The sequence below is a fragment of the Berghia stephanieae genome, chromosome 3 (genome assembly GCF_034508935.2).
Source record: "Berghia stephanieae isolate SIO BIC M18660-M18661 chromosome 3, UCSD_Bste_1.3, whole genome shotgun sequence".
Classification (NCBI taxonomy): domain Eukaryota; kingdom Metazoa; phylum Mollusca; class Gastropoda; order Nudibranchia; family Aeolidiidae; genus Berghia; species Berghia stephanieae.
This window is the reverse complement of record NC_088362.1, coordinates 50064550-50080024: the sequence shown is the minus strand read 5'-3', so window position 1 is coordinate 50080024 and position 15475 is coordinate 50064550. Positions and strand designations below refer to the sequence as shown.

Sequence of the window (15475 nt, the reverse complement as noted above, 5' to 3'; positions counted from 1 at the left end):
TGTACTCTGTCCAAGGTTTTGTGTGTGTTTTTACTACCTACATTTTGGAGGGCTAAATTGTAGTCCATGACGGAACGCACATAGCCTAAATAGAGTTGTCGAAGCGAGTTTTTGTCTGCTCCCCAATTAGTACTGGCTAGTCGTTTTAGTAACTGGAGTCTCCTTGTGGCTTTGATTTTTACATTCTGAGTGTGTTTGTTCAGAGATAGTTGTCTGTCTAACTGTATGCCCAAATATGTGGGGTTTTCTTCTTTCGCAAGTCGATGGCCTTGGATGGAGAGTGTTATTTCTTTCTTGGAAACAGGATGGCTCTTAGTAAATATAGAGTAGACTGTTTTATTGCAATTTACTTTTAATTTCCATTTATCACAGAAGGTGTTTAAGCTTTCTAAATCTTCATTTATTCTATTGGAGGCTATTGGTAGATGCTTTGTAGTATACCACATAATAAATCGTCAGCATATAGGGCCTTTTCTGTCTGTAATACTTCTGGTAGATCATTTATAAAATAAGAAAGAGAGTACAGCTGAGGCAGGATCCTTGTGGGAGACCTTCCTCTAATACTTCTCTGTTTGACAGTCCGTTATTAATTTTTGTTTGGATTGTTCTGTTACTGAGAAATTGTTTAATCCAGAAGTAGAGATTTCCATCAATTCCGTAGTCCATCATTTTTGATAACAACCCTTTCCTCCATACTTTGTCATAGGCCTGTTGGAGATCAACAAAAACCGCGACTGTATGTTTTCCATCTTGAAAGCCATCAATTATTTTTTGACTTAATCTAAACAATTGATCTTCTGTTCTTTGCCCTATCCTAAAGCCTGCCTGATATTTATTTAGTAGGCCACATGTCTCCAGCCACCAGTATAATCGGTTATTTACCATTCTCTCAGCGATCTTTCCAACACATGAGGTGAGAGATATTGGTCGGTAACTTTTCGTTTCGTCGGGTGGTTTATCTTTCTTTAAGATTGGAATTATAATAGCATTTTTCCATCCCCTTGGTACTATTCCTGTCTCCCATGTTAGATTTATAAGTTTGAGAAGCATCTGTTTACCTCTCACGCTAAGATGCAGGAGCATTTCATTGTGTATCTTATCTGGTCCAGGGGATTTCCTTAACTTGAGTTTTTTCATAGCTCTGTGAAGTTCTGACATGGTAAAGCCCTCTTTGAACAGATATGAGATAGCTTTTGGGGCCTTTTCTTGATGTTTAAGGTCTTTAATCAATTTTTTGTCCTTTTCACTTCTTTTTGATGCCTTGTTTACTGAAGCAAAATGTTTGTTGAAGATCATGGCTTTTTTTTGGTCATCTACGATTGTTCCTTCTGTAGTTTTCATGGGCTTTGGGTTGGTTTTCGGGGTTTCATTGTTAAGATTATTAAGTAAGGCCCATGCTTTTTTCCCATTTTGATTGAGGTCAATATTAGCGCATGTGTCTGCCCATTTCTTTCTTTTAGCGTTGTTAATAGTTCTTTTGACAATTGCCGATGCTTTATTGTACTCAATCTTGTTTTTAATGGTTTTGTTTTCCTCTAAGTTTTTCCTTGTTTCCTTTCTTGCATTTACTGCTTTTTCAATTTCTTTGCTCCAGAAGGGTTTGTAATTCTGTCGACTACCTCTTGGAATTCCTGCTTTTGCAGCTGCAAGAATGGCTTTGGTGAGGGCTTCGTTTAAATGTTCTACACTTGATGTATCTGTAATTTTTGGAAGCTGGTCATCTAATGTTGCTGTGAAAACATCCCAGTTTGCTTTCTTGAAATTCCATTTGGATTTCTGCTCAAATGTTTTCTTCTGTGTTTGAACTGTTATTTGTGTTAAAATTGGTTTATGGTCACTGCCTATTTCATCCAGGACTTTAATGTGACAAGAATTCAGAAGGTCAGAGGAGATGATGGTTAGATCGGGATGACTCAGGGACATATGAGCTCTGTGAAGAAGGGTCGGGACTGAGTCTGCATTTTGTAAAATGGTGAGGTTGGTTGTGTTGCAAAGCTTTTCTAGTTCTTTTCCTGTGTTGTTTAAATTTTTGTATCCCCATAGTGGAGAGTGGCCATTGAAGTCACCAGCAATTATTGTGTTGTTGTATTGGGAACTGTTTAGATCTGTTAGGTTTATAGTACACCGTGGAGGGTTGTAAATGTTGTAAATGGTAAATTTCTTATTTAGGTGCCATAAGGTGACTTTCTGTACATCGGTTGAGTTCTGTGATGGTTTAGAAGTAACATCTCCCGTGATGTCATTTCTTATATAAGTAATAACACCACGGCAGTCGTCACATTTGCAGGTATAGTATGTATAACCAGCAATATATGGATCGCTATTTTTATACAAGGTTTCCTGAAGTAAAGCGATGTGAACTTCCTTTTCATTTAATAATTTCTTCAGCTCTGTCTTTTTATTCCTGATTCCACAAATGTTAATTTGTAAAATATTCAAATGTTTGTGGAATTTCTTTGTCCAGTAGCTGACTTTTCGCGCAGATCAGCCTGGGTACTCACTGTCTGGCGCGGACCTTTTTCGAGGCGACGTCCGAGCTCGTATGCTTTCCTTTTGTTTGTCATGGCATGCTGGGGAGTCTCTGGTCTGTCTTCCCACCCTAACCTGTATTCGCTGTCAGCTGCATAACATCAGGAGTTGAACTGCAGATGCATGTTCCTCATATAATTAATTTTTATAGGGTTTAGTCAAGTAGCCTTCATTTCGTCTTTCCCACAGTCTCTTTCATGATTGACGGTCGCCCATTCCCCGCCACCTACTGTTTCCTGGCTTGCAGTTATCTATTTCAGTTAATCTTTCTGCTTAAAGGGCCATATTTCATAAACAGAGGATCGTCACGTCCTGGGTCATTTGTGTCGATGAGAGATTCTGTGGGCCTAAAACAAAGGGATACCATCCCTTTCCCTAAAAATCTCAATTTTTTAAGAAGGATACATGATTACAATCAATCACAGATAGTCATACAGAAGACATGGGCCACAGGTCGACCAAAGAGGGAGTATAGAAGTGTTAAAGTTACAGCACTAGGATACAAGTATGAGCTATAGGGGTAGATTAAGAAAAGTAAGGACATACAGAGGACACCACACTACAGAATGAGTGTGAGGTGGGTGGGTGAGGAGCAGAGCGTGTACCACTCATTGGTGGGTTCTGTCTCCTGCACCTTAAGAGGAAGGGGTCCCACCTACTCCCTAGCCCGGTTATACCGCCGGGGACTCGGTCGCGCCCATAACAAACTCAGTAGAAACGGGGAACACCACGGGAAGGTGCTGTTATGGACACAATAATGCATGAGAGGCCATATGCAATAATCTCTGTCAGACAGGATTACGCGGCAATCAATGCACCTGGAAATGAGAGGTGTTGGGTTCGAAATGCACATCAATTTCCTTTCAGCAAGCGGGACGTCCGGCCCAGACCTTGCAGCTCCCCAAAACAATGAACAAAAACAGTTCTAAATCTGGATTATATTATATAATATTCCCAAAATACTGATGCTTCGAGTCATGACGGTATTGTGCGTTAGGGTGTCCCGTTTTAGCTCTTTGAAAAGTTGGCCGCTATGTAATAGTAATCAGACAAACCACTCAGATTCCAAATGTTTGTTTTGTATTGTCCCCTTTTTACGAGTCACATTCACTCATTCTATTTTTCTCTCCATCTTATTGGCTCACTTAAGCACCCCTAGTTTTCGGTTTTGCATACCTTTGATGCTTTCATTTTTACAAAATGCTATTTCTCACAACAACATTGGCATATTTTATAAACATATTCAACTTTCATAGAATTATAACATTTTTTTATAAGCTGTTTTGAATTACAAATTACTTTTAAGGAAAGAAATTTATGCACAATTCCAATACTAAAAGTGGCACACTAAATCTTGAAATTGAGTAAAATAATGTTCAATTTTACCCCAGAATATTTGGAAAGAGATTGAAGCAACCTCGAGTGTGTGACTGATAATCACAAGTCGATTCCTTGATATCTGTTTAGGACTTAAGAAACTTCCAATGATATAGACTCAATGGATGAGTCCCTATGTGACCCACAGCCTTAGCCTAGCATTCTGTTTTGGTGAAGCAAGCTCTGAAAATTAGATTTAAAGCCAAAAGAAATTCTGAAATTTGAGTTAGCTTCTACAGAGGACAATGGATAGACTTCTGAAATAGAAAAAGAAAACAAAGCCTCACATTTGCTAATTCTGATCAGTTTCACTTTGATTTCAATTTTTATCCCCTGGTTAGCACTAATATAAAACTGAATTGAGGTGATGTGCTCATATAAGCTTCTGTCTAAGAGATAACGATACTCTATTGGTTAATGTTAATGGTGTTAGACTGTTTGGCTGTTTTGGTTGTTGTTGTTGTTTTTTTTGTATTGTTTTGTTTTTATTTTCTTTCTTCTTTTGGCAAATTCCTCACATTTTGTATCATATAAATACTTATTTGTCTTATTTTAGCAAATTTGCTTACCCTCCCAGAGCTTTGCACGTTTTTGTATATAATGCCTATTTGAAAGACTAAAAAAATATTTTTAAAATTTATAAATTATTTTGCATGCAGATTGATATTTGGCTTCAATTAAAAGGAATGGCAATTGTTAGTAGCACTGGCAAAACAAAATATCACTCTGCTATATTAATTTGTCATCAGTGGGAATCTCCTGCTTTTTAGAGCTGGATTGAAGTGGAGAAAACGCATTCATATTTTGCACTACAGTTGGATTGGACGATGAAAAATCACACTTTATTAGATAGTGACAAAATGATGAACAATATGTGTTTTATGTTGCAATACTATTTGTTGCCATTTTACGCCAGTAAGAGTAAGAGAGAAAAAGATTACACTCGTCTTTGAGTTGGTTATTGCTATCTGTTATTGATTTATCAAGTTAAGCTTATTGGTGAGCATTTGATTGAACTACCATCTATGTGTCCAAAGAGAGTGTAAAATTTGTGCCGAATGCAGTATTCCATATCAAATTTTCAATAAATAACTAAAAGAACATGTTATGGAATGGCCCAACTCATGCCATTCTAGTTTTTTCCTTCAGCTCTTCAGGTTTCCCACGTATGACTATATTTTATCTCCGCTTATCTATTGAGCTTAATGAACTCTGAACATATTATTTCTTTATAAAATGAGTTTATATTTATTAAATTAAAGTACGTTATACTAAGCTTCCACCCCTTTACATTTCGAAATGATGGGATAGAAAGCATGAAATGTTGACCCCAGTTTTTTTGCTATTTGTTACCATTTGTTTTCAGTCAGAGGTGTAGAAAGTCCCTTGGCCTTACAGTCTCAGCAATGTAAGAATGACAGTCTACTCTCGTAAACTGTTAACCATCATTGTGTGTTAATGTCATCTGGTTTTCAAACACACTTGAAGCACCCTCATTTTGTGTTAGTTTGGTTGATGTACATGCTGGGTGTGTTTGAAAAAGCAAGTGACTGTTGATATGATGATGGTTCAGTGTGTATGGGAATAATATTGACTCTTAAATCCATACATTTTGTAACTCTTTGCATGTTCCAACTGATTGTGTTGGGTGATGGGCTTGAATTAACATGTCAGGGATGCTTGCCAATTTAGAAAAGGTGAAATTTATTGGGTTGCTTTTGCTAAAATTGAATTTAAAAATTACGTGAATTAAAGAAATGTCATGTTTTCTCCTAGATAAGTAAGGGATTTTAAAGAACAAAATAGAGAAAACACTGTATCACTGTATCATTTGAAACGATTGGTTAGTTAAGAAAAAACACAGACTTATATGAATATAAACATTACATTAATCAATTAAAAATGTCATGTTTTCTCTTGCAGTTCTAAAGTAAGAAAATTTAAAGAACATAAGGAGAAAACACTCTTTTTATCATCATGATCACTGTATCATTCAAAACTAAACAACTCCTTTTGTAAAAAATTTTTTAAATAAACAAAACAAAGAAAATACCAATGCAAACCTATAAATTAATCAAAATTGTGATGGATGCTATCCCTGTAGTGTGTGGATAATGGTGATATTGATAGTAGTATAATGATAATGCTACTCATCCCATACCCTGTAGACATGTCTTTGTTTCTCTTTAAAATCTCTCCATTCTATTTTTTATTTTATTCCATCCAATAATTTCTTCCCCAAGAAGTCAATTTTAATTAATTGGGAAATGCTAAGACTAATTTTATCCAGCATGCTTATTTTATTATTAATTTTTAAAGTGTTAAATCAGTAAAGGCAGAATTATAAATATGTGGAGAATTAATTATTTTACTTGATTAATACAATCAAAATAATGAACTGGTAAGAATCACGTGTTCATCTAAACTGGTTTGGTAGGAAAGCAGGGTAATATTCAGGGTAAGATAATCTCAGTCCCAACTTTTAAAGCTTACCACCTCAAAATCCTTTTTTTGCTTAAAAAAAAAGGCTTTTCATCCATTGCTCCACGCCTATGGAACGCACTCAGTTCTAGGACAAATTCCTGTGAAAATTTATCATCTTTCAGGAAATGTCTGAAGACTAAGTTGTTCCATAAAGCTTATTTTTTATGAAATAGATGTGCTTAGATTTTGCTTCTGTATTCATGCTTATTAAGTAGTGTAGTGATTTTTTAAATAAAAAAAATAAAATTATGTAAAGTTCCACAGAGCATGATTAACGTGAATGTTTAGGCGCGAAATAAATTCATTATTTATTTGTAATAAAGTGATATAGCGTTAATCAATGACCTAAACTTTTCATTCATTCCTAACCTTTCATTTCTTAACCTTACCTGCCAGGAGGAAAAATAAAAAGTTAAAACTTGGATTGAGAAAGGAAGGATTTCTTATAAAGCAAAATATACAGATTGAGACTGCTTTCCATTGCTGATTTTTTCGGGTCCGAATTTGATTTTAAAATGATTTTAAAAAGTGTTGCCTTTGCTTGATTAAACATTAGAAATCTTTTGCTTTGTTCATGGTGATGGAGTTATATGTTAGAAAATTAGAATATTACTACTATGCATACACACATGTGCGCACACACACATAGATTGGCCAAATCTGTTTAGAATTAAAATCCTGCAACTAACCAATTTTAAAAAATCACAATGTGTGTCTTTTGATATATCCTTGGCACTAACCCCCTTATCGATTGTTAACCCTTTTACGACAAGATGCAATTTCATTCAGATGACAAAATATCTCCCATTTATTGTCTGACGCTTATTGCAGACCTGACCATTTTCAGCAGGAGAGCAGTAAAAGCAATGTGACTTAGGCTTCATTGGGAAGATACAGCTGTCTAAATCCAAATATAAACATATTGTGAAAATTATAGCACAAGCAAATCTTGTCTGAAAGGGTTAACAATCTTCTTTATTTGAACTTTGCTAATCTTTGGTCAGATCCCAAGTATTTGAATTGGGACGTTTTACGCTATAGAAATATGAATAGCTTGCACTTGTGTTTGTGTTTTTAAAAGATTACATTTATTTTTGTAATTAATCTTATAAATATGTTAGTGTGTTTGAAAATTGTCTAACATTGAACAGTTATGATGTTACTTTTTGACTCTTTTTCTTTTTCTTTTTTTCTTTCATTCATTCATTCTTGATTTAAAGAAAAAAGAAAAAAAAACAAACTGTGGTCAGTCCCTTATTAGTAGCATCATGAGTGACAAAGAGACCAGATTATTATTTGAATGGGTTACTGGGCATAAGGCATAATAATGCATGGGCTGTAAGGAGATCTTATCATTTCTAGTGAAAAATTTGGGAGCAGGCACTGGTGTAAGGTTTATTTTCTCTAGATTTTTATTTATCATCTCTGTATGTTTTATTATAAGTCTTTTCTTTGTTTTTAAGCATTCTCATATTTCTATTCCCCGCCCCCATTTCAACGCAAATGATAGAACGACAAGTGAAAATGAAATTAGCTTTGATGTAATCTTGCTGGGGTTTTACATCATTGGCCAATCGTTTTTTTTCTAATTAGTTGATGCCTATTCAATTGACTGCAAGTTGAAAATAAAATATAAGTTCGTCAATAGACACTCTATGATAACGAGATTTCTTCCCCTTAATCAATGAGTTAATTAATCTTGTATCGTAGATTGGTATCACAGGCATGGTACAGACAAGACTTGCTTCATTCAATGATAATTAATCTTAGGGGTGTCAGTGTAAGATGCTTTGTCAAAAGGATGAGTTATTAGTCGATCAAGCTTGAAACTGATATTGAAGAGAGAAAAAAAGGCTTTTGTTTCTTTGCTATATGGTCAGTGAAGTGAAAAATGATAGACTATTAGAGTCTGTACTTGCTTGAGAGGTGGGTGATTACAATAGTGCTTTTGATAATATAGAGTTTTGTTAGATGACAGGCCAAGTCTATAAGGCAAAGTGGGTAATTACAAGGTGGGCTAATCATTCTCCTCCATGATTCATTATAATCAAGAGAAATGGTTACTCTTTTCATCAAAATCCCAGTCGCGATAATTTTGTCTTAAACCATGATGTCAGAACCCCCCCCCCCCTTAATTGAGGAAAAAAACAACTCACAAATGACATTTCTACTATGATGATTTTTTGACTGAGGAGGGGGAGGAGTATGAGGAGGTGGTGGTAATAGTGGAATCAATCTATTTGTATCTTTCTCCTTTCAGCGGTAGGATCACCTTATTTCACCCCTCTCCAAATCTCCAACAATGGGGGCTCTACCCAAGGACTGCCCACCATTCTGGGGTCCCCCAACAAAATGCCCACCATGTTCCATCTGACTTCCCCACAACACGACAACTCTCCAGAACAGCCAGTCCATGCCCCGTTCTCTTCTGCTAACTTCCACAACACTTCCAACACAGTACCTGACAACCTGATGGCACTGGCCAGGCACAGGGATGGTAAGGGACATAGAAAAGAGAAGATTTAGGCTGTACATTGACAAAATTCATTTTTTTCCTTTCTGCCAGAAATCTTAGACTTCATTAATCCGTAGATTAATAGGAGCTTTTAACTTATCAAAAAGTTGGGCAAGTTGAGTTTTCCTTACTATTACAGTGTTGAATGGACGGTTTAAAAAAATGTTTAAAAAAACAATTTAGATGATGTTTTGAATCCAGGAGAGTGATTCTAACCTCTAGACTATCTAGTCACCCTTTGTCGAAACAATAAAAATCAAAACGAAAATGTCCAAAAAAAAACAAAAAACAAACAAAAAATTAATCCCAACACAAGACCATGCCCCCCCCCCCCCCCCCCCCAAAAAAAAAATACAAAAGAAAACCCAACAAAACAAACAAATAAAAAATCCAACCCATGATTCCTTCTTGCTTACCAGCTGTATTATCAAGATTCCCGTACAAAATGCCTCTGATACAAATAAGTCACTTTTTAAGAAGACATTTTGACATTCCTTATGAAGTTATTGAACTAAGTTATAAAATTTGACTGCCCTTGATTGCTGACTGTTTTTAATGATGTAATTTGCTGGTGTTTAAATATTAAAATATACGTAGTATCAAATTAATAAACTTTATCCATTCAATGTATCAATGCTATTAAATCAAATCTGAAAATGTCTTCTTGTTGTCAGAATTTTGCTATGTGTCATTCAAATCTGTAACAGGTCTATCTGTCTGTGTATCTCCAGGGGAGGACAACTCTAAACCTCCAAGTTATCACCGTGTGAGCACTGACTCCAGTCTCCTCTCAAATCAAATGCAAGCCAACCAGAATAGACAAGGTGGGATATTTTAATTTTAAAAATGGCGTAACATTGGTTTATGATAAATTTTGATATTATTCTATGAAATTAATCATGGCCTCAATCTATAATAAATCAAGATGGATTAGTTAGAATAATGGAATTTTTATAGTGACAATCAATATGAAATTAAGAATATATCCTCAATAAAAAGCTAAAAAGCATAATGCACCCGGGCACAGTTTCCCCGACCTGCCCGGGACATGCACATCAGTTTGAGGAAATAGTAGTTTGAAGAAATTGTGTACAAAGACAAATAAGGAAATAGATTCAGGATATTCGAATGAATTTGAGTATACCGTGTATTCGAGGAAACAGTAAGGAAACAGTACTCAAGTGTACATATTAATTCCCAAAAAATTATTTGGTCATTGATTAATTTTTTTAGTTTTCATCCTGACATTAAACCAGATATTGAATCAGCAGAATAGCTTGAATCATAATGGTCCCAGTGGTTTGTTCACTTCACAAGCAAAGGGACCAGTAATAGTCTTATGTTTTTGAGGTATTTTCTAAACCCTTTTCCATCCAGCATTGATTGGGTGGATGAATCTATTTCTATCTGGTGAAACATATTTTTCTGATAGACTTCCATTCTGCTCATAGGGCAAAAATTGCCAACCAATATGATTTCTCATATTTAAATATGCTTTGGGGTCCAGAACATGATCAAATGGGAATGGAGACCAAAATATGCTGAATGCAAAAATATATGTTGATTTATTTGATCTTGTGCGGCTATGTAGTCTTGTGATATGACACTTGCTTTCGGATCGGAAGGTCCTGGATTCGAGCCTCACTCGGCGCATAGTTGAGTCCTTGGAAAAGGCTCTTTACTCACATTCTCTCACTGCACTCAGGTGTAAAATGAGTACCTGGTCGTCAACAGCATTTTCCCTGTCGGAAAAATTGTAATATCGCCTATAAGGCGCATGTCTCGTTCAACATGTAACGTTTTGCGGGACCCTTTGTAAAGCGCTTTGAGCACATTTAGCAGATATTGCGCTATATAAAAGCTCAATTTATTTGATCTTTGTCTTCTCCAACCAGGTATAGTGATCCCGTTTGCCGGTTCAAGAGAGCGAGTCCCATCTAGTGGAAGTGACAGGGAGTGCCAGTTCTACGGGTCTCCTTTAGAGCGGGACAGGTCTCCTACTTACAGACGCCGAAACAGTTGCAATGCCCCGAGCATGGATTTAGCCTCTCCTTCCTCGGGCACCCATCTCCCCCTCACCCAGTCTCCCGCCAACACAGACCCTCTGAGATTTGTCCCCCAACCTTTATTGGAGGAAACCCTTATGGATGTGAGTCTGCATGGATTATTATTTATTAACTCATTCAACCCTAACACCGAATATATCCGTAGTATACCCGGGGTTACTTTTATCCCATGCCTATTTATTACATTTTTCTGAGACAAATTATAGGTGTAGTATCAAAGCTAATGCTTTTCATTTTTCATTTTAATGGTAGTTGAATAAAACTTATCTATGCACATTTTTAAATACATTTTTTCCAATTTTGAAAAGTAGCAAAAATCTCAAGGATTGAGTGAGTTAATTGTTCGGCATTTGTGTTATTACAATGTCTGACACATTGATTGTCTTGCATATTTTGGAGGACCTTCCAGTGTTTTGAAAAATAAAGTGAATAATGATGTTTGTAGAAGAAAATTCAAGATTCAACAGTCATTAAGTCATAGTATTTAAGATTTCATCCAAGTCAAATAAAGTTGAATGAATATGACTTAAAGAAAAAGAAAAAAAATGGATCACAGATTTTTAAAAAAATTAAAAAGTAATGATAAAAAATGTTGAAAGTCGAACCCAGTTTAGTTTGTGCCAAAAGCGTAATACCTAGGTAGAGGGACATATGCAATGTGTTAAAGGGAAACATAGTCAAATACTGACTGTTTTTTGGGGGTTTTTTTTGCTTTAAGTAGGTCATGCTATGTGTCCTTCTCATTTTCATTGGGATCTATGTAGAATCCTGAGCCATAATAAACTGCTACCTCAATTAGGTTTTATATTTTAAAATTAATAGTGAAATGTAAAGATACCTACATTGTTATGCTTTTTTAAAGAGTGAATATGATGTCTTATTAAAATGTAAAAGGCTCACTCCATCGGAATACCAGTTTGAAGGTGTGGGTCTCATATTCTGCCATGAATGTTTCAGTGTCAGAAATATTGTAATATCATTAGTAATTATTCTCTTTGGAAAATCTTTAAGCACTTGTTTTCATGAGGTGAAGTGCTATTATTTATTTATATTTTTTAATTTTTAGGAAAACCACAACGAGACTTTGGGCAAACTGACCTTCGTCCTTGATCTAGTGGAGTGCATTCTTGATCTTGCCAGAACGTTAGGTAGTGCTTTCCGTAGCTTTGACCCTTCAGAGGCAAAGAAGGTGAGATATAAATTCCTATTCTTAACCTATTAAAAAAATTGAGTAAATTATATAGAATTTCATGAGGAAAAGAAATTAACATGATCATTCTTATTTTAAATAATTTAATTTTCAATGTCTTGTTTCATTCATAACATAAGGTTACGACTGAGGGATTAGAATTTAGGCATTTTATAATAGTTAAGTCATTGATAATGCCACGGCATGTGCTCTAATTTAGAGAAATTCCAATTGAAAAATAATTTGATAATAATTGAATTTTCTCTTTTATAATCCCTCACCCCATCCATTTTCCACAAACACATACAGATAGAACAGCTTTCCCCAGAACACTACAGTCAGTACCGCTCCTCCCAGCGGAGTCTGGAACAGTTGGTCCTCTATGCAAGGGCCTGTCAGTTACTCAACTCAGCCCTTCACATGGCCAGGGATGAACTCAGGAATGACAGATTGCAACACTCTACCAATCTCAGGAATGGTATGGATATTATGCAATCCACCCCCTTTTTTTCACTGCTATTCTATTAATGACTTGTAGGCAGGTCTGTAGTATCTGTCTCCCTCTCTGTTCTCCATCAGAGCCATTAGGCCTGTGGAGTTAGAGTTAAGCCCAGTTTCTATGGTGTGAAATGGACAATAGCATTTGCATGCAACCCTTTGGATAGACGCTAGTCTATTGCAAAGATATTTTGTACACTTCATCCAAAAAAAATGGAATTCTGAAATATTTGATTGAAGAAAATTTATTTAATATGGATCTTATGCAAACTGACCAATTATAAAAACTTGACAATTTTAGAACATTTTATCAAAGATGGCATTGATTATCAATTAAAAAAAAATAATAGACCCTTTTTGTAAAAAAGTAAATATGTAGTTTAATGGAAGTTATAAATTCATCTGCTCAAGGGCTGAAAATTATGAATTTTATTCACTATTTTTATTAATCTGAGAATTGTCCAATCAAATAATACTGTAACATATCATGTGTCATGTAAGAATAAAATTAAACCCTATCTATGAAGGGGTAAAACCATCATCCTTTTATTTAACCCTTCCCCTTTTATTCTTCCTATATTCCAGTGTTGACCGAGATGAACACTTACTATCACCACGTTGTTGACAAATGTAAAAACATCCACAAGGAGTTTTCTTCTTCCTGTCGCACGCCCCTCACACAAAAACTGGTCATGGCCACGGCAGACAAACTCATCTACAACCAGGCTATACACTTGGTGAGTCATCATTACCCACTCCTTCCACAACCTCCTCAAACATTTTTTTTATAGACCCTAAAATGAAGTATTTATATATTTGAGACTAAGGTCTTTAAATTTGATTTCTCACAAAGTAAAAATAAATAGTTATACAAAATATGGGGCATCATGGCAGTTATTGTCTTTGCTTTGCAGCTGAAAGGTACTGAGTTCTACTACCCACTGTACTGCGTGACCTCGAGGTAGTCACCTCTCCCTTGCTCAGTTTGCTGTGCTGCACTGCTGCTGATGCGTGGAATGGTTATTTATTTTTGATAATTCGTTTTTTATGTATATATTTTTCAGTGTCAGTCAGCAGCATTAGATGAGTTCTCTAAGACGTCCAGCCCTGACATTATGGCCGAGGTGGTGAGGAGGTACCAGGTGGCTCAAATTCTACTGCATAGTCTTGCCCAGACAGCACGCAATGATAATGATAGACACATGCTGGTGAAATGTGAGTCTCTCTCTCTCTCTCTCTCTCTCTCTCTTTCTCTCTCTCTCTCTCTCTCTCTCTCTCTCTCTCTCTCTCTCTCTCTCTCTCTCTCTCTCTCTCTCTCTCTCTCTCTTTTGATTACTAATCAATATATAATCAATATAAAGAATGAAATCATTTATTACAGCAATAAAGAAATAAAACAATAAATAAATAAATGAAAATGAATTTGTCGTCTTGAATAAAAAAAATAGTTTAAAAACTAGATATAAGTGAAGTTTTATTTTAAAGATGCGTTAATCTGACTTGTAGGCATATTTAGGAGAAAAAAAAACAACACATGCGATTTCAATGTCAAACTGTATGCACATCTTGTTTAAAATTTGCCATTTATTGATGCAAACTTTGCAATTTTAGTGCCAAAAATTCTATTTGCCATTTTTATTTTGTAAAAAATATTTGGTAAACTTTAGCATTTGAGTTTTAGAAATACTTAAACAACTTGTAGACAAAATTCCTTTATTATAATTGATTTGCAGAAAAAAATCTAATTTGTTAATTACTTTTTTTTTTTTTACCAGATCGAAAATCTGTCGAAAGCAGATTGTCCATCTTGACAGACAGTGGCCATTTTGATGGCAACTACCACCGACTTCAGCAACAGCTACACCAGCATCACCACAGCCACTTGGTGGACAACTGCATGTACCACATACACACTTAGTGTGTCATTAGTATGACCACCATCACTCACACACCTCCAACTACACACAGGCAATAGTACATGACAGCATCATCCATCACACATAAATATATGGTACCTGATATGTTAAATTTATCTAGATATTTAAAATAGGAAAAGTACTCCCTATAAGTAATATAGGGATCAAGTTTGGGCTATTATGCAACAAAGGAAGTGTCCGAATTGTTATTCTGTCGAAGTATAATGAATGTTCAGTGCAGACACCAATTTGGAAAATTCTTTTTGTCCAATTTTAGCTTAATTTGTATTTGTATACTGATTTGTTTCTTGAATTGTTGTGGAACATTGAGGAAATGTTTTTGTTACATTATTGAACCACAAATCTATTTAAAGTATTAGTATTTTAAAGCAATGATATTTATAAAACACGATAAAAAATACATCTTAGACAGATAGAGATTTGCAAGAATTGAAATTATGATTTATATGATTGTGAGTAGAAGGATAAATCCATTCTTGTCACGAATCAGGATAAAACCAAAACCTATTCTTGTAATAATACAAAGGTAACTAAAACTTTAAGGGTAATCTTAATGGAGGGCATTGAAGGACCCAATGTATGAACATTAGCGGGAAAGAAGCACATGAAAGCCTTGGGAAATTTGTACGTAAGAATCTTAAACAGATTGTAAGGGAAAGGTCAAACAGGAACTGCTCCCTGTTTTGCTGGGCAAAAGGCATAATGGATGAAAAAGTCAAAGTCACTAATGTGTCAACAGATGATGACGAATTGATAAAGATAATGAGAATTTAATGAGAATCGAGATTTTAATATTTTTTGCATTTGTATATTTTTACACTTGGCTGTGTAATTGTGATCATTTGGACACCTGGTACACCTATTGTAATGATAACATGTT

General features: G+C 35.3%; 1 protein-coding gene across 4 annotated transcripts in view; it reads left to right on the top strand.

Annotated features, from left to right (window-relative positions):
* The window catches only part of LOC144967930 (serine/threonine-protein kinase unc-51-like), a 45788-nt gene extending 30807 nt beyond the window's left edge, over positions 1-14981 (top strand). For 2 of the 4 annotated variants that reach the window (XM_078905718.1, XM_078905717.1), the window contains exons 21-29: positions 5273-5314; positions 8651-8887; positions 9637-9729; positions 10801-11054; positions 12038-12160; positions 12470-12638; positions 13244-13395; positions 13723-13873; positions 14434-14715. In XM_078905718.1, coding sequence (XP_078761844.1) covers positions 5273-5314; positions 8651-8887; positions 9637-9729; positions 10801-11054; positions 12038-12160; positions 12470-12638; positions 13244-13395; positions 13723-13873; positions 14434-14576 — 1364 coding nt within the window. In that variant the 3' untranslated portion in view covers positions 14577-14715. Of the gene's footprint in view, positions 1-5272; positions 5315-8650; positions 8888-9636; positions 9730-10800; positions 11055-12037; positions 12161-12469; positions 12639-13243; positions 13396-13722; positions 13874-14433 lie in introns of all 4 variants that reach the window. The other 2 variants (XM_078905716.1, XM_078905719.1) reach the window with 2 other exon arrangements.
* Positions 14982-15475: the final 494 nt, after the last annotated feature.